Raw genomic sequence first — 27995 nt, 5'->3', positions numbered from 1 at the left:
AGATTAATATTCAGTGTACATTGTCTGGATTAGAAGCTTTTTTGTCCAAATAAAATGCTGAAGACTCAAGTGGATCAGGTACAATGTGGATTATAAGATGCTTGTTTTGTGGTGAGGCTTGAGCAGAACGGATGCAGGAAGCAGTGTCCGAACACACAGGTCTCTGCCGTTTATCATTGGGCTTTTGGGGTGTTGCCCACGGGCTTACTTGGGCGTTTGGTAGAGTTCTGGACCACCCAAGGATGCTCAAGCACATCTTTTAGTGGCAGCCTGTGGTCAGGGTTATGCTTCAACAGTTTGCAGACGAGATCTCTTGCTCCCTCTGAGACATGGGGGGGAAACTGGAACTCCACCTAAAAACCAAATAGACTCCAGATTAGGATGGGCACAAACATTTCCTTCCCCTTACAGTCACAATACACAGGGTTACGCTGGCCAGCTGTCAGATGAACAATACATTGCATGCTGCTTGCATAGCCCACACCAATATTCAAGTTATTATAAAAAGGCAGAAGTTTACCTTAATGCATTCTATGCAATAAAGTGGTTGTAAAGCCACTGCTATTTTTACAATCCCTGTGTTAATTATGTGCACCAGTATATACTTTAGTCTATAAAAACAATATATAAAAACAATAAATAAGGGGGCTGCTTTATACCTTATTTCATATTGACCCAAATGACTGCCCGCTGCTTTTCTCTCTTGATCTAACAACTACAGTGGGAGGGGCTGAGAATCCCCTGCTCACTGAGGGAGAGGAGAGTCATGTGAGAGCTGAGCGGCGCTATGAAACAAGATGCAAAGCAGTATTTCTTTAATTTAAAAAAAGACCTACACTGGGGCACATAATGTAATGTACCAGGGGTTAGCAGGAACAACATATGATAAGGGGCAAGGAGCAGCACTGCCACTAGCTGACAGGCAGGAAGAGAGGGACCCAGGAGAGCAGCAGGATGGAGGCACGTAAACTGACCACGGTATCATGGATCAGCAGCCATGATTACTGTGGTCAGGTTTACAGAGGGGAGGGGAACGCCAGAAAGGATCAGTCCAGTATTTTAGATTATACAGGGGGCCAAATTACACAGCACAAGCACTGTGCGGTTATTCATGCATTAACCACTTAAGACCAGATCAATTTCTGACATTTGTTGCTTGCAAGTCAAAATCCATATTTTCTGCTAGAAAATTACTTAGAACCCCAAAATTTTAATTTAGCAGAGACCCTAGAGAACAAAATTGAGATTGTTGCAATACTTTGTCACACCATATTTGCGCAGCGGTCTTACAAATGCAATTTTGGAAAAAATTTGGGATTTTTCTTACCATAAAATCCATTTCTCTGATGTTCATTGATGGACACAGCTTTTCATCTTCTTGACCATAAGGTTATTTTGCCCCCTACAGGAGTAGGACAATAGGCAGAGAAAAAGTTTGAACATGCCTATAGGGCAGTCCCTGGGGGTATACTCCCAATTCCTGCTATAGGTATTCAGTTTTTTAACAAGCAGTGTCAGAAGGAAAAAACCCAACTCCATAAAGGGGCGGGTGCTGTGTCCAACAAACATCGTAGAAATGGATTTTTCAGTAAGACAAAAATCTAATTTTCTCTTTTGTTGATTGACAGCTCTTTATCTTGACTGTAGGGACATCCCAAAGCAGTGTTAAACATGGGGGTTGGCAAGAGCAGAAAAAACAAGCTTCCCCAAGGCTAAACCTAGCCAACCAGGCAACTTGGAGGTCAACTGACAACTAGGGCTCACCTGAGAGAAAAAAAAAAAACCACATCCTTAAAGAGGACAATTTTGGAACCGCAGCATGCAAAACTTTGCGGATGCTTCTTTTGCCAACACATCCACTTTGTACACACATTCACAGTTTTATAGACGACCAGGTAGCCGCCTGCCAGATGACGGAAGGCTCAGGAGGCACTAAGTGCCCCTTAACAGGGAAAGGAAGAACCTGACCCTTAATAGAATAAACCTGAACCAGCGTCTTATCCATCTGGAAATGGTAGCAGCCAGACCCTTGTGAGGTCCATCCGTGAGAACAAATCGTGAGTCCGATTTCCTAAAAAAGACCCCATAGCTGCCAGATACACCCTTATTGCCGAATCACAACCAGGAAGTGCAAGGCAACGTCTGTTTTCCATTGGAATGGAAAAACCTGTCCAAAGACCCACAGTAACAGACATTTAAGAGGGGCTGGAAAGGCTAGGAACCCACGTCCGCCCTCAAAACACAACGGAGGGGGGGGGAGAAAGAGAATGGCGACGGCGACTTACCACACCAGGAACAGGGTGGGCACTGCTCCATCGTAATTTGGGTGCTGGTGACCAGAAGGAAATGCTGCTCAGTCTGAAGCCAGTTTGTATGCACCTTTGCGAGATGTTTAACTTGCGGGCCAGCCCCCGTCCAGTGGGGCTATGTCCAGGCACTCGCTGACTGGACGGGGGGACCCTAAGGATCCATACAATTTAGTTGCCCAGTCCAGAACTTAATTGTAGCTCAAAGGAACAAAAAAATAGGAAGGGGAAAAAAAAAATAAAAATAAATTCCATGTAAAAAGAAAAATAAATTTCCAGGACCAGAGATCCCATCAAGGAACTAGTCAGAGGAAAAAAACTGAATACCTATAGCAGGAAGTGGAAGCTTTGTCTGCCTAGTGACCTACTCCTGTAGGAGGGCATATATAACCCTACGATCAAGAGCTGTGTCCGTCAATTAAGACAAACCGTAAAGTTAGCCCAATTTTTTTTCTATACTGTGAAAGATAATGTTCCGCTGAGTAAATAGATACCCAACATGTCATGCTTCGCTCGTGGAATGGCGACAAACATTCTTACATAATCTCCATAGGTGACGCTTTAAAAATTTCTAAAGGTTACCAGTTTAGAGTTGGACGCCTAGGGCTAAAATTATGGCTGTCGCTCAAACGTGGCAATACCTCACATGTGGTTTGAACACAATTTACATGTGTTCGCTTCTGTGTGCGAGTTTAGACGGAAAAAAAAAAAAAAAAAAAAATGTGCCGCTGGGACCACTTTTGTGAAAGACCACCCGTCCTGTAAGAAAATACTGGGGTTATGGCAGCTATTTGCTTCCATAACACCAGAGTTTCATAGTACCGACTTAAAACTGCCGCGGGCAGTCCAGAAGTGGTAAAAAACCCCCACACAGGAAAACTTTTTTTTTTATAGAGTTACAAACGATTTAACTAGCTGCCCGGACTATAGCAAAATTGAATACCTTTGAGTCATGACGTTCTGTCAGGATGAGCCGAGGGCTGCGCATCGGTGGGATCTGTCACTGGGCCCGTCCACGGGACATGGCCTATAACTGATCCAAGGTACCAGCTCGCTGCTGGTACCATGTATCTGCTGCAACATATCACATGACCGTTGTATACAATGGATGGCTTGAAAGCCATCCAGTGTACAAATGTGTGGCTAGCTGCGATTGGTCAAAATTGATCACATGGTACAGACGGCCAATCACAACAAAACAGACTAAAATGCTTACTTGTAGCATGTAAGACTTAAACCCATGTGTAAAAAAAAAAAAAAAAAAAAGTAAGAAGCACACCCCTTGACAACTTCCCCCAGAGCAGTACAATGTTACTATGGAAACATTCTTGCATAAGGTAATGAAGAGCACAGGCCCAGTCCAAGGAGCCTCTTACCTTTGAGATCCTTCTATAGGTTTCCTGGTGTGTGTCTGTCTCAAATGGAGGTTTACCCACTAGAAATTCATAGCACAGAACTCCAAGGCTCCACAGGTCCACCTTCTCATCATGCATTCTGCCCTCAATCATCTCTGGAGGTAAATAGTCCAGTGTGCCACACAATGTGGTCCTCCTGAGAGAAAGAAAAAAATAAAATTGACTGCCATGCAACAGTCAGATGTCAACATAGAAAAAAAAAAACCCAACTCAGTCCAACCACTACATCAGCAATGAACGGTTTAACCAGGTTAGGTTTGCAAAGTAATGCATATTGAATTCGCAGGCAGCAATAAAGGCTAGATGTTCTAACACCTTTCCTTTCTAAGATTGTCATCTGAAATTCAAATATTAGACTGGTTGAAAGAACACCAACTATGGACAATATCCTGGGGAAAGCCCAGAGTTTGGCTTAGTAATGGTGCCACAACTGGGCAAAACTGGAAATTCTGGGCCAAGTCAAACTCCATCGGAGATTATAGAGAATAGGAATGCAGCAACCCATGTAAGTGCTACCACCATATATGAGCAACATTCACAATGGCCAACAGGTTCTAAGATTACCACTTAAGCTTACCGAGATGATGGGGCATGAACAGACCAACCGAAATCTGCTATTTTTAGTTCCCCATTAGCACCAAGAAGCAGGTTCTCCGGTTTGATGTCCCGATGTATCACCTTCTTGGCATGGCAATACATTAGAGCATCAGCCAGTTCTGTGATGTACTGCAGAAGAGAAAGAACCAAAGTCAGTGCAGACCACAATAAGCAGAACCCCCGCCTCCTTCGCAGGATCCCACCCTCTTGGCAGCTATTAGTAAGGCAGTCCACTTACCGTAGCAGTTCGTTGGTCGTCAAAACACTTACACCGCTGCAGCTCCCGGAAGAGCTCACCTCGCGGAGCATAGTCCAGGATGAGGTAGACTCTGGTGGCATCGTGGAAATAGCCGTACAGCCGAAGAATGTTTGGATGTCTGGGGGGGGGGGGGGGGTGGTGGAGACATCAATTAGCATCTGAAGGTCAGTCTCATCTCCAAGATTAATATCCAATTATAAAATCTAATTTTGCGTGAAGATATGTCCCCTTCTACCTCATCTGGTAATTATAGATTTGCACTCACCTTCACTTCCTGTGATAATACAAAAAAGGAACACAAAGGGGGCGCCAGCTAAGTACAGCATCAATAGGTTTATTAGGATTAAGAAGCCAAATGCAAACTCACAGAAATATCAAATCAAAGAGCTTATCTGCAACCATGCCACACATGGATAGAAGCAGTCCAGCAGAAAAGCTGCTTGTGATGTCACACCTGGGGCAGACATAGCAACCAGCCCATCCCAGGTGTGACATCACATCCTGCCTTGTGTCCCACAGTGACTCTCCTCACCTCTTGAACACTAAACTTGCTGGCGACACTCTGACGTCACAAGGAACTCCTGCAGTGGATGGCTTTCATATAGCGTGGCATGGCTGCAGATAAGCCCTTTTGATTTTATATTTCTACGAGTTTGTATTTAGCTTTTAAATCGTAATAAAGCCATTGATGCTGCACTTAGCTGGTGCCCCCTTGTGTTTCTTGGTTGCAAGTTCAGAGATTTGTTCCCATCTCAGGTGGAGCTGCCTACTGAAAAGCACAGTCTCTTGGTGCAACACCTTTCATTGAGTGGGGGGATTGATTGATCATTGATATGCGCTCCGAGCCCAACTTCCAGCAGGCACAGCGAGGGACTGTATGCGAATGTCAGCGAGCAGCCGCTAGCAAGCTACACGCCGACTGCTCACTCACCAGAGGAAGGCCCAGGGAAATCTGTGGACCTGAAGGAGGCCAAACCTTATGAAACTTTGTCCTGGCAGCCATTAGTCTCCCTTCTGCTGTGGATCCGCCAACATGTCAGTGAGGGCAGTAACAGCTTTCCCTTGCAATGGGGGGACTGCTGCTCTGTGTGTCCTTTCAGACATGGAGCCATCTGGCTCGGTCCCACCCCCTCTCATTGGTTCACTGACTAGACCAGAGCAAATGGCACACTGCTGCTGTCTCAGCCGATGAGAGAGTCAGCTGAGACCATCGTGTCAATCACTGGATCTAGATGGAGGCTCAAATAAGTATTGGGGGAGCTAGGGGGAAAGCATGAAGAAAAAACCTTCTGCCTTTAGAACCACTTTAAATCAAGCTCCAGGAGTGTGGAATGTTTCCCTACATTTTCTGTATACATAGGACACTTGACTGCCAATAATGGAGTCCACAGACTGACATATCCTCAGTATTTGCGTAGACCAAGTTCGAATAAGCCACTTCGCCAAACCCAACGACCCAGCTCCTCATATGCTATATACCCAAAATAGTCATCACCTTCATTAACCAAGACATCAGACTTCCCTTTTGCAAAGAATTTGGTTTTAAGGAAGCTTGCTTTAGCATTTTGTACATATTGCTCCCAGTCTTTCAAGGCCAGAAACCTGACCCTACGGCAATAGGGCAGATTTTACAGCTACCCTGATGCATCTGGAAAAGTCACTTTTGACGAAACATGCACAGGGTGGAGCATAGTGGTGACATTATGCCCAATGGAGAGGAGCATTAGTGATATGCTAGGGTTTCTAATGTTTGCGAGCACCTACTGCCTACATTATGGGAGCTCTGTTCTGTGTTCCTTCCCAAGTATTGAGTTTGAAGACCATGAACATGGGGGAATGTCCGATACAGCTATCTATCCAGGACCTAGGTGTAAACTATGAAAGGCCAAGTTAACCTTTTGCAGGAAAAAGTGCATCTTATTTACATTGCATACCGTAAAGCACTGCACCCAGGATCAGCAGATCACAAGTGCAATGCCTGGATCCTGCAGACTCCCACACCTTTGATCATTTCTTCCATTCATTCCGTGGCTGCCTGTATCAAACTAAGAAGACTCCCCAGCACCCTTCTCTCCTTGAGAGCTACAAGCTGTCAGACGCAATGGCTGATGGTACTTGTAGTCCTTTCATAGCAAACTGAAGATGCAAACATGTGGGTGGAGCCCTACACAGCCACAGGAGGTGGGTACATAGGACACCGAATAAGGTAAGGTGAACTTCTTCAAGCACTGCGAGACCTAAACGGGGTCCATTGCTCTGCAATTAGTTTGGTGAGTAGGCAGAGGAGCACTGGATGGACTGTTTGCATGGAGAATTCACACATTGGACTTTTGATTGATCACATTTTGTCACTTTGGACATGGAGCAATGATCCACATGCAAGAGGATTATGTGGTTTATAAGATGGTTACACAATTTCTGAATTTATAACTTAAGGAGAAAGCACATTTTGCTTAGAAGGGATTATATTGTGTTCAAATAGTGAGTGCAGCTGTCCTACAGTATACACATGACATTGAGCACTTTTAGTTAATTTTTTTATTTTAACCACTTAACCAGCCCAAATGAAAAATACATAGTTACTTTGACGTTTAATACCACTGTTATGGCAGTAGCCGGCTGCCATAACCATTCTACGATGTCCGGTTCACCAAAATGAAAGTGGTCCCGTGGGCAGATTCACCACGGGATCACTTTTATATCTAACAGTGTAGTGCGGAAACTTTGCAGAACCCTCATAGCTGCTACAACTGATCAGCTATCATATGATAGCTGTAGAAGCCTTGAATAAACAAACCTTAGATGTGACTGGATCTCCACCTCCCTGCGCAGCTGATGCTCCACATTGGCCTTTTCCAGCTGGGATTTAAAGAGAACCTTCAATGCCAGGATGAATTTACTCTGCTTCTCCCTAGCCAAGTACACATTGCCAAACTTTCCTTTTCCTAAGGGACGGCCAATCTCAAAGTCCTCCAGACACCACTGTTTCCTGCAGGGAAAAACATGAAATCAAAATGAAAAAAGAAAAAAGAAACTTTTGACCAACATCTTCTCCTCATTGAGTGCATTACAGCAGTGGTCCTCAACTCCAGTCCCACTAACAGGCCAGATTTTAAGTATTACCTTGGGCAGATGCAGACTAGAATACTGCAATCACTGAGCAGCAAATGAGATCACCTGTGATGTAATTTAGTTATCTTGCAAACCTGGCCTGTTAGTGGGCCCTGAGGACCGGAGCTGAGGACCACTGCATTACAGGACACAGGATGAGTGTTCGGATACATAGGTAAATATATAGTTGCTGCCTTCATATACGACACAAAGCAAAAGCTGCAAGAATAGCCCAGTAAAACTCCACCCATTCCCAGCATGCCGCGGTTTTCTTAGCAAGCAATAATAGAAGTGAATTATAACAGATGAGAGAAATAAAGTGTCTGGGAAGTGCATAGCGGTCAAGGATGATCAAAGTTCTGCCGAAACAAAAAAAAAAAAAAAAAAAAAAAAAAAAAAAAAAATCAGACCTGCATCTGAGTTGAGGGACTTAAATCCTGGTTATAAGGTACATTGTTAGAAAACACTAATCACCCCGAGTTCCAAAATATTGACTGGGAAATAAGTTTCCCCTTACAACCAAGTTGCTTTGTGCAAACCAGGTACACCTAGGACTCCTTAGCCTGATGGCTGGCATGCAGCGTGAGCACCTTTAAGCTACTGGAAAATTTCCTTCAATAACCATAAGCCTGTGGGTACCACACCAGGCAGATGTAGGATTAAGATACTGCACCCACTTATCCCATATACAAAGATTGTCGAGTTACAATGGTCTGGAAAGAAATGTAGAGGCTAGAGTTTGCCCAGGGTAAGGAAAACCTTAGACAAGGCAATGTCCCAAGATTAGACCCACCTAAACCTAAATGTATTTTTCTCACCCAAAAAATTGCTTTTGAAAGACAGCTATTGCAACAACCGCCATTTTATTCTCTGCTAAAATATATATATATATATATATATATATATATATATATATATATATATATATATATATATATATATATATATATATACATATACATACACACATATATATACACATATATATACACATATATATATACACATATATATATACATATATACACACACACACACACAATGTTTGGGTGTCAAGTAATTTTCTAGCAAAAAAAACAAAAAAAGGATTTTGGCCTTGCCATAAAATCCAATTTTTTTCTCTTTCGTTCATTGACGGACAGCTCCTGATATCCATAACCAATGGGACATTCCAAAGCAGTGTTAAACATTAAGGGGTGGGAACCAAAAAATTCCCAAGCCATCCAGGCCAACACCAAAAAACACAGTAAACCCTCAAAGAGATCAGATCCCCTAAACAGCAGCCTACAAAACCTTGAGGCCAAAAGAAGCGTCCGAAGATGCCAACACATCCACTTTATAAAGCTTTGCGACAGTGTACAAAGACGACCAGGTTTCCACCTTGCAAACCTGCATCACTGACGCCTGATGACGGAAAGCCAAGGAGGCAATAAGCACCCTAGTAGAGTGCGCCCTGACAAGGAAAGGAGGAACCTGACACCTGATGGAATAGGCCTGAACCACCGTCTGTCTGATTCATCTGGAAATGGTCGCAGAAAAAGCGGACAACCATTTGAGGTCCATCCGTGAACACAAATAGAGAGAGTGACTTCCTGAAAGACTCCGTAGCTGCCAGGCACACCCAAATTGCCCAGACCACAGCCAAGGCATGCAAGGCAATTACCTTCCATGTTTGGTCCTGGGACACAGGGAAGACAAACACAATGTCTTCATTCAAATGGAAAAAAAAAAATAAATAAATAAAAATCAGGAGAAAACCTTTAAGGATGAACAGGGGTGAAGAACCACCAGATTAGGTCGACAGGCGAACGCCGCCAGTTCCGACACCCTGCACGCAGAGGTGATATCCACTAAAAAGGCCACCATCTGGGACAGCGTAAGCAGGGGAATCTCCTGAATATTTTCCAAGGGAGGCTTCTGTAGAGCTGAAAGCACCAAGTTAAGATCCCAGGGCGGCAACAGAGCCCGCACTGGAGAAACCAAATGTTGGACACACTAAAGAAAGATACGCACCAGGGAGTGTGTGGCCAAAGCCTACAACACCTGGCTCTTGATACTCCAATGCCAATTTCTGTTAAACCCCCCTTTGAAGGAAGGTCAAAATCCGAGCTACCAATAAGGAGCGAGGATGAACCCTGAGAGACTCACGTCACGCAAGTCTTGATCTTCCTAGCTTTCAACAGTGTAGGAATCACAGACTCCGATAAACCCATATCCTAGCACCTGGCATGCAACAGCCACGCCATCAAAGCCAGTGACTAAAGCAGGATGGAAGATCGGTCCTTGGCACAGCAGATACTCACCCCTGGGAGGAAGCTGCCAAGGAACGTCGGCGACCAGCCACACCAGATTGGCATACCAAGCCCTGCCAGGCCAGTCCAGAGCCACTAAGATGACTGGAAATCCCTTCCGCCTCGATCCTGTGTAGAAGTCTGAGCAAAAGCTAGAGGGAAGGTGTAAATCAGACAAAACTGACCGCATGGGGCTGCCAGTGCATCTGTGGCATCCACTAGAGGATCCCTTGACCAAGCCACAAACCTCTGCACCTTTCTGTTGAGCCGAGACACAAAACAGATCCACCTCAGGATGCCCCACCGGAGACACTGCTGATGAAACACCTCTGGATGAAGGGACCACTCCCTGTTATCCAACGAATGCTGACTGATGTAATCCACCTGCCAATTTTCCACCCCAGGAGTGCATAATGCAGAGAGGGCTGGAACGAACAGTTCTGCTCAACTTAGAATGCCGGCTACCTCCAGAGCCACTTCTTGTGCCCCCCTCGATGATTGACATAACCCATGGCATTGTCCGATTGAATGCGCACTGGACAACCTTGAAGACGATCCGTCCAATGATCCAGACACAGTCTGATCGCTTGAAGTTTCAAGGCATCGGGAGTCTCTTCCAGCATCCAGATCCCCTGAGCAGAATGCTTGCAGAGGATGCCTCCCCAGCCAGACAGGTTGGCATTTGTGGGGACCACTGTCCAATACAAGGGGAGGAAGGATTTTCCCAGCTGAAGCACTGGAGAACGAAACCACCATCTCAGACCAATTTGTGCCCTGACTCAGCCGGATCCGACTGTCCAGAGACTGTCTTGTTGGACAGCAGGAGGAGACATGCAGCCTGCAATTTCTGGAGTTTGTCCAGAGAAAGGAGCACTCTGAGGCCGAGTCCAGAATCAGGCCCAGATAGTCCAGCTTTGTGTGCAGAACCAGGGCAGACTTCCTCAGAATCCAGCCGAACTCCCACAGAGTCTATATTGCGATCTCCAGGTTTCTCCACCAGAGCAGAGGGAGACTCCGGTGGCAGAAGGAGATCGTCCAAGTAGCCCAGTACCACGATCTTTTGGCATAGCAAAGCCAGCACCGGGGCTAACACCTATCCGAAGAGCAGATGAGAGACCAAAGGGTAACACCACAAACTGATAATGCTCCTCTCCCACAGCAAAGTGGAGAAAACGCTGGTGACTGGCACATATTGGAATGTGAAGGTAGGCATCCTTGATATCGATGGAGGAGAGGAGATCCCTCTGACGCAGAGATGCCACCACCGGTCGAATGGAATCCATTCTGAACTTCTGTACCTACAGATGGTTGGGACCCGGAGGGCCTGCAGCCTTCAGAAAGAGGGGAATCGGGTGGGGAAATGTACTCCAAAGACTCCATGAGTCACCAGGAGAACCACACAAAAAAAAAAAAAAAAAAAAAAACTGCTAAGGGACAGCCCCCCACCGCGTTGGCGGCACCACCCGGTAGTCAGGCACAAAGCAATCCTCAGCAGAGGGAGAGGACCCCACCAGACTTACCATCCACAGAAACAGGCACCTGCACCCAACAGGAGAAACTGCATTAAACATGCGGCGATCAGGAAGGAGGGGCTCCCACTGCTGAAATCGCTGCCCACAGGGCTCCATTGTCATGGCTGCCGCTAGTTACAATGGCAAGCCACAAGAAAATGGCCACCAGACTACACAAACATTACTACCGTGTATAGAAATAGGCTACAACAAAATGGATGCCACGTACTGCAACATGAGGCTTACAGGGACCCAGGCTTTAACAGATCAAGGCCCCCCAATAGATTGTCGGCAGCACACCCCCCATCGCAGGAAAGTGGCCAGACCACCTAAATAGCCCCAGTGTGGAGAAGAGGGCAGGGTGAGGGACTTGGCAATGGGGGGGGGGGGGGGGGTGCCTAGAGGAAGGAGGGGAACCCGGGTGTCCACCCAAAACCATCCAGGGGGGGGGGGGGGGGGGGGGGTGTGGAGATACAGCTACTCACCATACCAGGAACCAGGCGGGCACTGCTCCAGCCAGGAGAAATTAAATCGAGATTGTAATTTTTTTAATTATTAAATTGTGCAGCTCTAGGAGCTGCAATTTTACACCTTTTTATTTATGCCCCCCACCGCCATAGAGTTACCCTTTAGGTAATCCTCAACTGACTACAAAAGCAGTTGCAGCCTCAGGAACTCAGACTCTGGGGAGGAGAAGGTGTCGAAGTAGGTTGTCCATCAAGACTGCAATTTTACCCAAAAATGTAGGTAATGGAGGCTTAATGGAGTTCTGAGACAGGGGACGTGGTCAAGGCCATCTGTCAGGTGCTATAGAGTACAAACCCAAACTCTAGCACTTAGCGGAATGCCCTATTATTCCTGAAGCACAGAAGGGTTTTTACATTAATGCAGAGAACACATTAAGGAAAAAAAATCCTTAAACCTTCAGAACCACAAAATTTCACACAAGTACCCAAGTGAACAAATTCAGCGCCAAAGAACTCAAGGCAAGCCATGATTCTTCCCAGCTAGATCCAGGCAAGTCTTCTATGGTATAAAAGGTCAGCTGATCCAGAAAGCTATCAAATGCTCCCCTTCTGGCTCTGCAGCAACTGAAGAAACGTGCTAGATGAAGAGATGCAATTGTAAAAAAAAAAAAAAAAAAAAAAAAGGAGCAGATCTTACGAGAAAAAGTTTCTCCTCTTGTTCTTACAAGTTACAAGTCCAGTCTCCTGAAAGTAACAGCATGAGCCCATTGTACCCCAATACTCAAGATTACATAGTACATAAGATTTCATATGTGATTCGTCAGCACAGCTCTAACAAGAAAATCAAGTCCTTGTTTTACTAAGATATTGGTCTTCACACATTGCAGAACAAGGCGTGACAAGTCAGTAGAGCTGCAGGAAGCCCGCAGGCAGTAATGGGGGGGGGGTAACCCTTTTCCCTCTGATTGCTTTTTTTAACCCCTTTCCACCTCCACCCTGCCCTTTAAGAGGATCTAAATGCTGGGTGGTGCAGGCAGCAAATCTAATCATGTGACTGCTTTGATTGGCTGTCACATGATCAGAAAAGTCCCGATCGCAAGTATACATTGGGCACTTTCTAGTACATGTTCGTTCATGTGTTGGAAGCGTGCTCAGCAGTCAAGTGTTTACATAGGGACGCATTTATGTACCACCTAACGTTCAAGTGTTACTAAACCCAGGACCCTACATTCACTATATCTGGTCCCTCGCAGTACACAGAGCATAAAAATGCAATTATTTTAATAAATATAACCTGCTAAATACCTTTTCTCATCAGTATATAGCAGTCTTGTGACTTCTATCAGTGTGATTAAAGCTTGTAGGAAACTTCATTCTATTCTGTCCTTTGAAGCTGCGTGACCCCTGGCTCTCTGGACAGTGCTAATCACATGCACCCTCCGAAGAGGGACCACACACACTGCAAAATTACTCCAAAGGCCCTGATCTAGCAGGAGATAGAGATTTGGGACATTGAAAGTAGGGGCGGATCAGAGAAGACAGGATCAAACAGCCTTTACACAATGGAGAACTAACCCTTAAATGGCGCTTTTCCACTGCATGGAACCGAACGGTTCGGCTCGCTTTTGTGCTTTTCCACTGCTGGTACCGCATGGTACGGTGTAGGAACGGTTCAGTAGCGCTTTTCCACTGCATGGAACCGAACGGTACAGCTCTCAAAAACAGTACCTACTCGATTGTGGTTCCAACAGGTACCATACCCGGTACCATATCCCACAATCCTTTGCATGCAGTCACTACTAGCCACTGATTGGTCAGAAAATCGTTGTTATCCAACCCACTTAACTTTAGTACTATAGTGGAAAAGCAAACCTATACTGTACCGTACCCAACCGTTCCAACACCGTACCACGCGGTACCAGCAGTGGAAAAGCAAACCGGGCCAAGCCGGTACTTGCAGTGGAAAAGTGCCAAAAGTGGTAGTATACTCTGCTTTTTAACTTTTACCTACAGGTAAGCCTATAATAAGGCTTACCTGTAGGTAAAATGAATCTCTCCTAAACCTGCACGGTTTAGGAGATTCACCCTGCATGCAGCCACTGACACCAGCGGGGCATGCACTCTGAAGGTCCGGCGGGAGTGACGTCTTTGCGGCTCCAGCCACTCACCGCGCCGGAGCCGCCGAGGGAACATGACAGCTCCCTCAGCGGTGTCCAGGTGACCGTGTGGGCTTCGTTCTAAAGTATTTCATAAGGTGCTAGTATGCGATGCATACTAGCACATTATGCCATTGTCCTGCAGGGGTTTTTCTTCTCAGGGGATACTACCGCTTTAAGGTTCCACAGCGAGTATATAAAGCATGCTTTACTGCATAGACAGACTGATTTTACTGTTGTGGGTTTAGTAGAGCTTCCATAGTACAGGTGCTCTTCAATATTCCTGTTCAACGTGTCCATAAATAAAGAAAACTCACTTTTTACCGTCTTCCTTTGTTGAGCTAGCGGTAGAGATCGCTGGTTGGCTGGGATCAGCAGCAGCTTTCTTATCTGCAGGGGGAGGAGCCAAAAAAAAAAAAAAAAAAAAAAAACAACAACTCTGCATTAAAGTTTCTGTAGACCTTGTACTACAGGACTATTGTCCATTCCCAGTGCCAAGACTCACCTGTAGAACCATTTGGGTCTCTGTTTTCATCAGATGGCTGTGTGCGGGATGCTGGCTGGACCTGTGGTAAGGGCTTAAGTTGAGCTTGATTGGCTGTTTGTAATGGTACTTGTTTTTGATTGGTTACAACCGGTTTTTGGGAAAGCACCCTCTGTGGAACATTAGTAGTACAAGGCACTCTCTTCGCACCAAGGGCTGTAGCCGGCGGCTTCACCTGGCCAATCTGTCTCTGCGGCAGTTGTGTCATTGGGATCCGTTTGGGGCCATCAGCCACAGGAGGAAAACTCTAAATAGACAAATATTACCATCAACAGCTTTAAATACTTCCTGCTGTACAGCCAGTCTATTAAATATGTCAAACACAAGAAGTACCAGAAACGGAAGGCGTGTTTCTGTCCCCCTTTTTTGGGGTTTTATAATAGGAGGCGTTAGCAGTTCTAGGTTTGTGTTAGCTGGGGAATGACCAAAAGCCATGTTCTGCACCACCTGTACCTCTCAATTTTTCAATAAAAATACATAAAAAAAAAGTAAACAAAGCAGGGACAGCAAATGCTAGGATGGGAGGGGTTACTAAAACTGGAGCGCACAGAATCTGGTGCATCTCGGCATAGGAACCAATCAGCTTCCAGGTTTTATAGTCAAAGCCGAATTTAACAAGCTGAAGAAGCCGACTGGTTTCTATGTACAGCTGCACCAGATTTTGCACTCTCCAATTTTAGTAAATCAACTCCAATATGTTCTAAATGACACTGACCACAGGATCCTAGGAAATCTGAAGATGACAAACATAGGTTAGTTCCGAGCTTGAACACCTTTTTCAAGATATTTGTGATCAACTTTGACCAAGATCACACAGTGACTTCCTCCTCGTCAAACGTAAGCTGCTAAAAGCTGTCGTAAGTTTTTTTTCATTTCTTTAGTACCAGGGGCATTCCCTACAGGGGGTCACAATTGTGACCTGGCCCAGTGCTGCAGGGGGTCCATGCAGCCCCCTGTACGCCTGGATAGGAGGAAAGGCAGGGGCTCCTGAATGCCTGAAGGAGGAAGGAGAAGCAGCGAGCAGTCACTGGCTGCAGGAGGAAAATGGAGAGAGATCGGTTCCTCTATATGCAGCTACCCCCCACCGCTCCTCCTAACCGGCTTTCTGTTGCCCCCAGCATGCTCTCCAGCCCCCATGTGTGCCCTTTCCTGCTCCCCCCCCCCCCCCACCATGTGGATCTGTCAGCGGGAAAGGGGCTAGTAAATGTGTCAATTACTGCTCCCCCCCCCTTCTCAATGGGGAGTCAGTGATTCATTCCTGAAATATTTACTATGCTTCAGTTTGTGGATGAACAGGAAGCTCTGTACAGAACTATTCCGGTCTATTCATTCAGTGCAGCCGAGGCTGCAGGTATGGAGATTGAGGGTTATCCTCCACCTCCTTTGCCTCGAAGGTGGATCACCAGAGGTCTGTTTGAACCCCTGAAAACCCTGTTTGGATCATAAAAGCTATATTCTCCACACACAAATTCAAGATAACCAGCTGAACACATGGAACAAGTAGAAGGTAAATTGAATGCATTCACACTAAGCCATTTACATTTAGAACCACTTTAAAGCAGATTTCACTGCATCCGAGCACCACAAACCCCCCCCCCCCCCCCCACATTTCATTTTCAATATTCAAAGCAAACGCCCCTCATCCATCCCTTCATGCTTTATTTTGTTGAGGGAATTTCTGGACGTGGCCATCTTGGGTAAGGGCAAATGTTTCATGTAGCATTTACTTCCAGGAAGCCATCTGCCCTTAGTGCAGGCATGCACGAGTGTGCCTAGCTGAGAAAACCTCTCCTTCCCTCCTGAAGACTCCTGGGATCCCTCCTGAAGACTCCTGGGATAAAATTACATTTCCCTCGGTAAGAAACCAGGAAGTAACTTAAAAAAAGTTTTAACACAAGCTGCTTCATCTGCCATGGTGCTGCACATGTGATCGTTTGACACCAGCCACTTATGGTTTGACAGTTTGGTAGAGGAAACAAGCAAATGTGACAGTTAGCAATCCCAGCATTGCAGGAATGTAACTTTTTGAAACAGTCAGATCAATGGGTTTAGTTCTGCTGTAACAATTTACTGTAGTTCAGGGGCTCTGCTTTAGGAAAATGGTGGCCCCCAGGCAAAAACACACATTGCCAAATCTGGAGGCAATTTACAGCACACACTAAAATTTTGGTAGCATAATTATTAATGCAAGTTCCTTTCTAAAGAATATGGTTTATTAACTTTATGGTTAAAGTAGCGGTTGACATCCAAGCAGGTAAAGGTGCTCTCCTGGGATAGACAGGCTCCGCCCATGTAGTGTGTTCCCACGTTACTGACAGACAATTCACATAATTTACACCAGGTAGCCTGTCAGGGAAGCGGCCGCAGCCTGTCAGGGAAGCGGCCGCAGCCTGTCAGGGAAGCGGCCGCAGCCTGTCAGGGAAGCGGCCGCAGCCTGTCAGGGAAGCGGCCGCAGCCTGTCAGGGAAGCGGCCGCAGCCTGTCTAATTAGGCATGGATTGAACCCAATCATTTTCATTTCACTCTGCAATAAAACTGGGGAAGGTTGCACAAAGACGTTTCAGGTCGCCTGCTACATGTTCCAGCAGCCTCTACAACATATCCCCCCGTGACAGCAGGTGGGCATCTTCTCCAGGTGCTTGCTGTCACTGTTGAAAAAGACGAGGGTGGATGGGGCTCCACCTGCATGGCCACCCCATTCATTCTCCTCTGAATGGGGAAACTTCCAAGTCCTACAGCTTGTAGTTTCAATGAACTATCGTGTTGTGCACTCTGATAGTTCATTTATTCTTCATGTCAGTGTGTACCTGTCTGCCCATATAAGCAGACAGACACACCGAGAAGTCTGCAGGAGTCCTGCATGGCACCCACAATCAAAGTAAAAAAATAAAATTAAAATGTGCATTTTTTTGTAATCTATTAATAGATGTGCATTTTTTTTTAAAAAGGCGATTTTAACTCTTCCTCAATTGGATTAAAAATGATCAGGCTATTATTTCCTTACCTTCACATTAGGGCCAGGCACAACAGGATGACTCTTCTTAGCTGTGCAGGCCTCCATTCTCTCCTAGAAAAATGAGGACTGTTAGGACACAAAGTACAGATAGCTGACAAAGTACAGATAAAAGTGAGCAGATAACTTGACTTCCATAGAAGTACAGATGATTCAGTGACTACTCATTACCTCACCCGGTATTGTACCCCCCCCCCCCCCCCAATGCTAGGGCAGTCAAGGTAAAGCATGTCGGGGAACATTTCCTGGTTCAAAAAGCTGCCATTCTGCCCGTGTCTGTCGGCCTGTCCAACAGAAGCTGGTCCCCTGTCAGAACAGATCAGCGGGGTAGATCGCTGTGCTAACCCCACATGGTTAGTACAGCACGGTCAGTTTTTTTTTTTTTTTTTTTTCTCTCCATACAAACCATCGGGCCACATTGGACATTATAAAAACGCCAGTAGCCTTGTAAGTTTTTCAGCTTTTTTGCAAAAAAAAAAAAAAACCCACAAACACCTCTCTGCTATTTTAGTAACTCCCACAATTGCCATCACATGGGTGTTCACACCCATGTGACAAGATAGGTGCAGGGAAAAAAGGGTCCTACAACATTTTTGTGGAAAGGTCGACCTTTTTTTCCCCCCCGCACCAAAAACGCATCACATGGATGTGAACACCCATCCAATGCGATTCCGTCAAGCTCACTGCATTTTGCAATCTACTTTGGGGTGTCCATGGAACATTAAAGCAGAGTTCCACCCTGGTTATACATTTTTTAATAAAATACCCCCGGGACAGTCAGGGCTAGCACATTCCACAATGGATAGCCTCTGATCTGTCCCGGGTTGCACTTACCTTTTGGGAGAAATACTTACCTTGAAAAGGTCTTGTCCAGCGCTGCCATCTCAGGTGTGGGCAGCTTGAAGCCAGCGCGATCCTCTTCCGCCTTCTTTGGTCCCACGATGCACTGCACCGGCCCCGACGTCACTTCCGGTGTGCACGAGTCATCCCTCCACAGCTTCTGGGCATGCCCAGAAGCTGTTTAGAAGGGAATGACGCGCGCGCCCCGGAACTGACGTCGGGGCCGGTGCAATGATTCCTGGGAGCGATGACATTCAGCTCCCAGGAATCATTGCAAAAGCCAGGAAGTGATGAATCGCCGTGGCCGCCAAGGGGAGGAAGAAGGAAGTAAGGTAAGTATATGTTCTCTACAAGGTAAGTAAAAAAAAAAATTGCGATTATCCATTTGTTTTTCAGGTGACCCGGAGCGAGAAGATGGAGGTAAGTGTAAATTTAGGGTGGAACGCCACTTTAAGCCCCCGTTCCCATTGGGCAGATTTGACCTATCAAATGAGCCTATTGCCGACAACGTCACTGGCCAAATTGGTGCAACCCTGACTTTGCTGCGCAGCATCGATTTCTTGGCGATTTTAATAGAAATCTGTGCATGAACCCATACAGAGGTCTGTCAAATAGCCCCTGAACTGATACTGACATGCGAGTTTGAAATCATGCATGTTCAGCTGAATGGTTTCAAACCTGCTCTCCGTGTGAACCGGTGCCGTTACCGGCAATAGGCTTCCGATTTGACATGCGATTCGACATGACAAACTGCATGCCAAAATTGGCACAGTGTCAACAGGGGCTTTATGTTCCATGAATGATCCCCCGAAACAGATTGCAAAATGCAGTGCGCTTGCCAGAACATTGCATGTGTGTTCACCCATGCAAAAAAAAAAAAAGTATACAAGTTTATTTTTGCCAAAAAACCCTGCCCTGGGGCACATCATTTACTATAGCAGAGGGGATTTAGCCCAAACACTTATATACCAGCAGGAGGGGAGGGCCAGGGAACAACCAGAGCTGACAAGCAGGGAGGGAGAGGACAGGAGAGCTGCGGATGACGGAGGCACGTAAACTGACCATGGTGTCAGGGCTCAGAATGCCATGATAGACCATGGTCGGTTTACAGAGGGGAGGGCAGCACCAGGCAGGATCAGCCAGGTATTTCAGGTGATACAGGAGGCCAAATTACACAGCACAAGCACTGTATAACCTTAAAGGAAAGGGGATTTTTTATTTTTTTTTTGGTTTACAAATGCTTTAACCGGTTGCCGACCGCCACACGACTATATACTGCGGCGGTCAGCCCCGGCCAGGCAGAGTGACATAGGGGTACATCACTCGCCTGTCACTGACTTATGAGCCAATAGCGCGCCCGCCCCGTTCACTGACAAGTCAGTGCGTGTGACCGGCGGACCCGATCGTCCGCCGGTCACTCACGATCGCTCCGGTGAAGGGAGAAAGGCGGACGGCTTATATAAACAAGCTGCCTGTCATTCTCCCCTGTGTAAAAATGAAGATCAAACGGTTCTACTATGTAGGACCGTTGATCTCTGTTTTTACACCAATAGCCATGTCCCTTCACAGTAGAAAGCACGCCCCTAGGACACACTTAACCCCTCCCTCTCCAATACAGTTAACCCCTTCCCTGCCAGTGTCATTTTTACAGTAACAGTGCATATGTATAGCACTGATTACTGCAGTAATGTCACTGGTAACCCCAAAAGTGTCAAAAATGTCAGTCAAGGGTCCAATCTGTCCGCCGCGCAAAAAAAAAAAAAAAAAAAAAAAAAAAAAAAAAAAAAAAAAAAAAAAAAAAAAAAAAAATCGCAGATCGCTGCCATTACGCGTTAAGAAAAAACAAAAATCTTTCCCTTTGTTAGTAAACGCAATAACTTTTTGCAATTTTTTTTGACCAAACATATGAAGCATAAAACAAATTGACCGAAAATGTTAAAAAATTTTGATTTTTACATTTTTTTTTTGGGGAATTTCATATAAAAAAAAAAAATGTGAAAAATAGTTATTTTTGCAAAATTGACGCTTTCTTTTTTGTTTATAGCGCATGATTCCGGGGCTTAAGTGGTTAAAGTGTAACTAATGGCAAAACTTTTTTTTAGTTTGGATAGAAGCGAGGGGGGGGGGGGGGTTAGAACACCTGTTAGTGCCCCCATTCGTGAGATTCCTCCCTCTCCATTTGTCCCGTTATCAATAAAAGTGTAAGTAAAAAAAAATGCCAAATAATGGGTTGTCCCCAGAGAGGTAATAGAGGGGAAATCTTCCAGTGGGGACACTAGTTCTGGTGAGCTGGGGGGGGGCAAGGAATTCCCTAAGGCCCCTTTCACACAGGCAGACCGTTCAGATCGGCCTGTCAGTTTTTTGGCGGATCTGAACGGTTCCCCCATGCATCCCTATGGGGGGGAATCGGATGTCAGTGGAGACACCTCCGCTGAGATTCAATCTGTCAAATCTTGACGGATGGAAACCCTATTTTCCATCCGTCCAGCGGATTGCATGGGATCGGATAAGAACGGACCGACGGTCCGTTCCCATCCGATTCCCCCATAGAGATGTATGGGGAACTGACAGCTGTGTCTCCACACACATTGCAGAGAACAGCTGTCATTCTGCTCATCGGGGGATCAGCGGATCGATCCTCCGCTGAGATAAACAGAGTCCGCCGACAGAGCCCTTAATTTTCTGTCCTTTCCTGCTTGGCTATGGGACAGAAGTGAAGGGAAATCTTCGCAATGGGACACAAATGGGGAAAAAAAAAACCCGACAAGAATTATAACCCTCCCTTGCTCTATCCAAAATAAAATTTTGCCTATAGTTCTACTTTATGACAGCCCCCATTGACTAGCATAGGATTTCACATGTCACATGACTTGGGGGTCTCACAAGATGCACCCCAAGCCTCAGGCGGATGAGGCATTCTACCTCATCAGTATGAATACTTGTTCCAAAGCAGTTCTAGAGAAAACTACAGCCAGGCAATGACCTCAGAAACAACCCAGCAATTGTAACTTATTTCTTCCCAGGGAACTGGGCCAATGTACACGAGTGACCGAGAACTTGGGGGGGGGGTCGTCCTAGAAGTGCAAAGTCCATGAAAATATAAGTAAGCCTGGGGCCGGTACAAGGTCTCCGCCTTCAATATCACAGGATTGGGGGTGCCAAACATTTGCAGGTGCAGTCACCTCCAGAGAGTCACTCTGCTGGACTCCCATCATGCATGCAGCCACATTACAATGAGGAAAGATTGCTAGCTCCTGGGGGGGGGGGGGGGTCACATCCCACCCCCCCTTTATGGCTCTATTTGGGTCCCTCCAACTCCAGCATCACCCCTTTACGGGCACAATAAATGGATGAGATGATTGCTAGCAATTTAGTCTTCCCTTTGCTGATTTATATTGGGCCCCAAAAAAAGGCTGGGCTGTCTACATATCTACATTAGACCCCCAATGTATGTTTATGGGCACATGACAGGTGAGGGGACTCCTTGGGGCCACATTTCACCAAGCTCAATGGCTCCACCCTGCAACTCTATAGTGTGGTCCCTTGTAGGGGGGGGGGGGGAGGAGCCCCAGTTTTTACAGGTACCCGTTCCTACTTTCAGTCAACCACTGCAGGGATTTCACCACCTCTTCCTGCCTGCAACACAGCTCCTGGGGGTGAAGGGGAGGCCTATGGAAGGGGGGGGGGGATAATACACCTGGGGGTGAAGGGGTGGCCTATGGAAGGGGGGGGGATAATACACCTGGGGGTGAAGGGGAGGCCTATGGAAGGGGGGGGGGATAATACACCTGGGGGTGAAGGGGAGGCCTATGGAAGGGGGGGGGATAATACACCTGGGGATGAAGGGGAGGCCTATGGAAGGGGGGGGGATAATACACCTGGGGATGAAGGGGAGGCCTATGGAAGGGGGGGGGGATAATACACCTGGGGGTGAAGGGGAGGCCTATGGAAGGGGGGGGGATAATACACCTGGGGATGAAGGGGAGGCCTATGGAAGGGGGGGGGATAATACACCTGGGGGGTGAAGGGGAGGCCTATGGAAGGGGGGGGGATAATACACCTGGGGATGAAGGGGAGGCCTATGGAAGGGGGGGGGGGGGATAATACACCTGGGGATGAAGGGGAGGCCTATGGAAGGGGGGGGGGGAATACACCTGGGGATGAAGGGGAGGCCTATGGAAGGGGGGGGGGATAATACACCTGGGGGTGAAGGGGTGGCCTATGTAGGGGGGGCAGGGGGAGTAATACACCTGGGGATGAAGGGAAGGCCTATGGAGGGGGGGGGGGATGGATATAAACCTCCTGTGGGGGGGGGGGGGGGTTGAAGGGGAGGCCTATGGGGGGGGGGAGGGGACACCTCCTGTGGATGAAGGGGAGGCCTATGAGGGGGGGGGGGGGAATACCTCCTGGGGCTGAATGGGGGGGCAGGGGACACCTCCAGGGGATGAAGGGGGAGGCCTAAGGGGGGGGGGGAGGGGACACCTCCTGTGGATGAAGGGGAGGCCTATGAGGGGGGGAAATACCTCCTGGGGCTGAATGGGGGGGCTATGGGGGGGTGGGGGACACCTCCAGGGGATGAAGGGGAGGCCTAAGGGGGGGGGGGGGGGGACACCTCCTCTGGATGAAGGGGAGGCCTATGAGGGGGGGGAAATACCTCCTGGGGCTGAATGGGGGGGCGGGGGACACCTCCAGGGGATGAAGGGGGAGGCCTAAGGGGGGGGGGGGAGAGGGGACACCTCCTGTGGATGAAGGGGAGGCCTATGAGGGGGGGAAATACCTCCTGGGGCTGAATGGGGGGGCAATACCTCCTGGGGCTGAATGGGGGGGGGGGGACACCTCATGGGGATGAAGGGGGCCTATGGGGGAGGAATAACACCTCCTGGGGCTGAAGGGGGGCCTATGGGGGGGGACACCTTCTGGGGAAGGAGGGGGGAAACACCTCATGGGGATGAATTACCTCCTGGAGCTGAAGGGGGAGACCTATGGGGGGGGGGGGACACCTCCTGTGGATGAAGGGGAGGCCTATGAGGGGGCGCCTCCTGGGGATGAAGGGGGGAGGCCTATGGGGAATAACCGGCCACCTCCACTTACTCAGCAGAAGGGTTCCCAGCTCTCGGCCCTCACAGCACTGTCACTATGACAACCAGTTCTCGGCCCACAATCCGCCTCAGTCCGGCAACACTCCGTCCTTATACCATGCAAAGTCCGCGCGACGTCTTCGCCAGTTCAAACCGCCCGCTTATAAAGCGCTTTAAACCGTTTTGCACGCTGATTCGCTGAAACGAGCGAGCTGCTCCCCTCCTATTGGCTGAGGGCGGAAAAACCGTTGGGGGTCCGCCCACTGCGTCTCATAGGGACGGTAAACGCGCATGCGCAGGCATCTGGTTAGTGTCGTGAGATGCGCATGCGCCGTTGCAACACAAAAAAAGGGACATGCGACGCCTGTAGACAGGTTTCGTCGCGTTTTTGTGACGTCACACTCGTTCATTCTACCATTCAAGCGCCATCTGCGAGCCCACAACCGACCTCCTGTGTACACAGAGGTGAGATATTCTCCGGGTGGGGTGCTGTGGAGGTATGGAGGGGGTTGTTTAATTATGCAGGGAGCCAGTCAGATTTCTTATTGTGGGTACTTGTCTGTAGTGGAAGGATTGCATTGTTTACAACTGACCACATACACTATGCAATCTGATTGTACAGTCCTCTATGTAATGGAAGTGCCTGAGATTGTACAACCAGTTTATATGGTGTATGACCTGTGTATGGGGGGATTGTATGGTGTATGACCTGTGTATGGGGGGATTGTATGGTGTATGACCTGTGTATGGGGGGTTTTCATTGCAGAACATCCTGGAAGTGATATTATTGTCAGAGGAGGAGGTTCTGGGCTCAGGGTGGGATTCAGGAGTTCTGAGTCTTCTCTGCTGTTTGCTCCCTGCTTGGGCCTTTCTTTGGGTGTCCCCAGTGCCTGTGTGTGACATGGACACTTCCTATGGGATGTCCAGTGGCAGGGGTTCTCTCAGGATCCAGAAGACATTGTCCTCCTCAGAGGGGGAGGGCAGCAAGTAACCGGGGGTCTCAGGTGGGGGGTGGGCACCGTAGTTGCTAAATCCAGAGGTGTCCACCTCCAGTAACTGCATGACATGGACACTTTCTATTGGATGTCGAGTGGTGAGGGGTCCTCACTGGATCCAGAAGAGGACAACGTCATCTCATGAGGGGGTGGGGGGTGTGGCAAGGAACTGGCATTCTCGGAATGCATTGCAGTTCTGGATTCATGGTCGCTGAATTTAGAAGTGTCCGCATGACATGGTCACTGGATGTCCAGCAGAAAGGGGTTCTCTCTGGATCCAGAGGACGTCATCTTTACTGGAGAAGGAGGAGTGGGCACTGTAATGCTGGGTTCACAATTACCGAATTCAGAGGTGTCCTCCTCAGTGCCTGCATGACATGGACACTTCCTATTGGATGTCCAATGGTGGGGGGTCCTCACTGGATCCAGAAGGGACTGATGTTCTGGAGACACATTGCAGTGCTGGATTCATGGTTGCTGAATTTAGATGTATTCACCTCCTGTACCTGCATGACATTGACACTTGCTATTGGATGTCCAGTGGTGAGGGGGTCCTCACTGAATCCAGAAGGAACTGATGTTCTCGAGAGGCATTGCAGTTCTGGATTCATGGTTGCCGAATAGAAGTGCCTGCATGACATGGATACTTCTACTGGATGTCCAGCAGCTGGGGGGTTCTCTCTGCATCCAGAGGACGTCATCATCACAGGAGGAGGAGGAGAAGGATGAGTGGGCATAGCAGTGCTGGGTTCACAATTACTGAATTCAGAGGCGTCCATCTCAGTGCCTGCATGGCATAGACCCTTCCTACTGGATGTCCAATTGTGAGGCAGTCCACACTGGATCCAGAAGAGGACAGTGTCGTCACAGGAGGGAGGGGTAGGGGATTGGCGTTCTCATGAGGCACTGCAGTACTGGATTCATGGTTGCCGAATTTAGAGGTGTCCACCTCAGTGCCTGCATGACATAGAACCTTCCTACTGGATGTCCAGCAGCAGGAATGGGGGATGCTGTTTTGATCCAGAGGACATTGACTGCACACTAGAAGGAGTGGGCACTGCAGTGCTGGATTCACAATTCCTGAATTCAGGTGTCCACCTCAGTGCCAGCATGACATAGAGACGTCCTATTGGATGTACAGCAGCAGGAGGGGGGGGGGTGCTCTCTGGATCCAGAGTAAGTTGTCTTTACAGGAGAAGGAGGAGTGGGCACTGCAGTGCTGGGTTCGCAATTACCGAATTCGGAGGTGTCCACCTCAGTGCCTGCATTACATGGTCACTTCCTACTGGATGTCCAGCAGCTGGGGGTTCACTCTGGATCCAGAGGACGTCTTCTTTACTGGAGAAGGAGGAGTGGGCACTGTAATGCTGGGTTCACAATTACAGAATTTAGAAGTGTCCACCTCCCAGTTCCTGCATGACATGGACACTTCCTATTGGATGTCCAATGGTGAGGGGGTCCTCACTCGATCCAGAAGGGACTGATGTTCTTGAGACACATTGCAGTGCTGGATTCATGGTTGCTGAATTTAGAAGTGTTCACCTCCTGTACCTGCATGAGATGGACGCTTTCTACTGGATGTCCAGCAACTGGGGGGTTCTCTCTGGATCCAGAGGACGTCATCATCACAGAAGGATGAGTGGGCATAGCAGTGCTGGGTTCACAATTACTGAATTCAGAGGTGTCCATCTCAGTGCCTGCATGGCATAGACCCTTCCTACTGGATGTCCAATTGTGAGGGAGTCCACACTGGATCCAGAAGAGGACAGTGTCGTCACAGGAGGGAGGGGTAGGGGATTGGCGTTCTCATGAGGCACTGCAGTACTGGATTCATGGTTGCCGAATTTAGAGGTGTCCACCTCCATGCCTGCATGACATAGAACCTTCCTACTGGATGTCCAGCAGCAGGAATGGGGGATGCTGTTTTGATCCAGAGGACATTGACTGCACACTAGAAGGAGTGGGCACTGCAGTGCTGGATTCACAATTCCTGAATTCAGGTGTCCACCTCAGTGCCAGCATGACATAGAGACGTCCTATTGGATGTACAGCAGCAGGAGGGGGGGGGGGTGCTCTCTGGATCCAGAGTAAGTTGTCTTTACAGGAGAAGGAGGAGTGGGCACTGCAGTGCTGGGTTCGCAATTACCGAATTCGGAGGTGTCCACCTCAGTGCCTGCATTACATGGTCACTTCCTACTGGATGTCCAGCAGCTGGGGGTTCACTCTGGATCCAGAGGACGTCTTCTTTACTGGAGAAGGAGGAGTGGGCACTGTAATGCTGGGTTCACAATTACAGAATTTAGAAGTGTCCACCTCCCAGTGCCTGCATGACATGGACACTTCCTATTGGATGTCCAATGGTGAGGGGGTCCTCACTCGATCCAGAAGGGACTGATGTTCTTGAGACACATTGCAGTGCTGGATTCATGGTTGCTGAATTTAGAAGTGTTCACCTCCTGTACCTGCATGAGATGGACGCTTTCTACTGGATGTCCAGCAACTGGGGGGTTCTCTCTGGATCCAGAGGACGTCATCATCACAGAAGGATGAGTGGGCATAGCAGTGCTGGATTCACAATTATCGAATTCAGAGGTGTCCATCTCAGTGCCTCCTTGACATGGACTCTTCCTATTGGATGTCCAATGGTGGGGGGTCCTCACTGGATCCAGAAGGGACTGATGTTCTCGAGAGGCATTACAGTGCTGGATTCATGGTTGCCGAATTTAGAAGTGTTCACCTCCGTGCCCACATTACATGGTCACTTCCTACTGGATGTCCAGCAGCTGGGGGGGTTCTCTCTGCATCCAGAGTACGTCGTCCTCCGAGAGGAGAAGGATGAGTGGGCATAGCAGTGCTGGATTCACAATTACCAAATTCAGAGGTGTCCATCTCGGTGCCAGCATGACATGGACACTTCCTACTGGATGTCCAATGGTGAAGGAGTCCACACTGGATCCAGAAGACAGCGTCATCACAGGAGGGGGTTGGTAAGGGATTGGCGTTCTCACGAGGCATTGCAGTACTGGATTCATGGTTACCGAATTTAGAGGTGTCCACCTCAGTGCCTGCATGACATGGACACTTCCTACTGGATGTCCAATGGTGGGGGGGTTCTCACTGGATCCAGAAGAACCTGATGTTCTCGAGAGGCATTGCAGTGCTGGATTCATGGTTGCTGAATTTAGATGTGTTCACCTCAGTATCTGTATGGGATGGATGCTTTCTACTGGATGTCCAGCAACTGGGGGGTTCTCTCTGGATCCAGAGGACGTCATCATCACAGGAGAAGAATGAGTGGGCATAGCAGTGCTGTATTCACAATTACCGAATTCAGAGGTGTCCACCTCAGTGCCTGCATGACATGGACACTTCCTATTGGATGTCCAGTGGTGAGGGGGTCCTCACTGGATCCA

The 27995-nt window shown here is 47.9% G+C and overlaps 2 protein-coding genes across 2 annotated transcripts in view; one reads left to right on the top strand and one right to left on the bottom strand.

The window, feature by feature from the left end:
* AURKA (aurora kinase A) lies at nucleotides 1–26447 on the bottom strand (the record flags this gene model as incomplete). Its single annotated transcript, XM_082272886.1, has 9 exons — nucleotides 1–353; nucleotides 3683–3857; nucleotides 4299–4447; nucleotides 4557–4695; nucleotides 7375–7566; nucleotides 14431–14503; nucleotides 14619–14904; nucleotides 17661–17723; nucleotides 26253–26447. 9 exons carry the CDS (start codon nucleotides 26445–26447, stop codon nucleotides 174–176), a joined length of 1452 nt encoding a protein of 483 aa, XP_082129012.1. The 3' UTR covers nucleotides 1–173.
* CSTF1 (cleavage stimulation factor subunit 1) overlaps nucleotides 23915–27995 on the top strand; it is a 35163-nt gene continuing 31082 nt past the window's right edge. Inside the window, exon 1 of the mRNA XM_082273053.1 lies at nucleotides 23915–24052. The gene's annotated coding sequence lies outside the window, so the exon portion shown is untranslated. The remainder of the gene's footprint in view (nucleotides 24053–27995) is intronic.

Source organism: Pelophylax lessonae, assembly GCF_965119305.1.
Source record: "Pelophylax lessonae genome assembly, chromosome: 11".
Lineage (NCBI taxonomy): Eukaryota > Metazoa > Chordata > Amphibia > Anura > Ranidae > Pelophylax > Pelophylax lessonae.
This window is presented reverse-complemented; position numbering and strand designations above follow the sequence as displayed.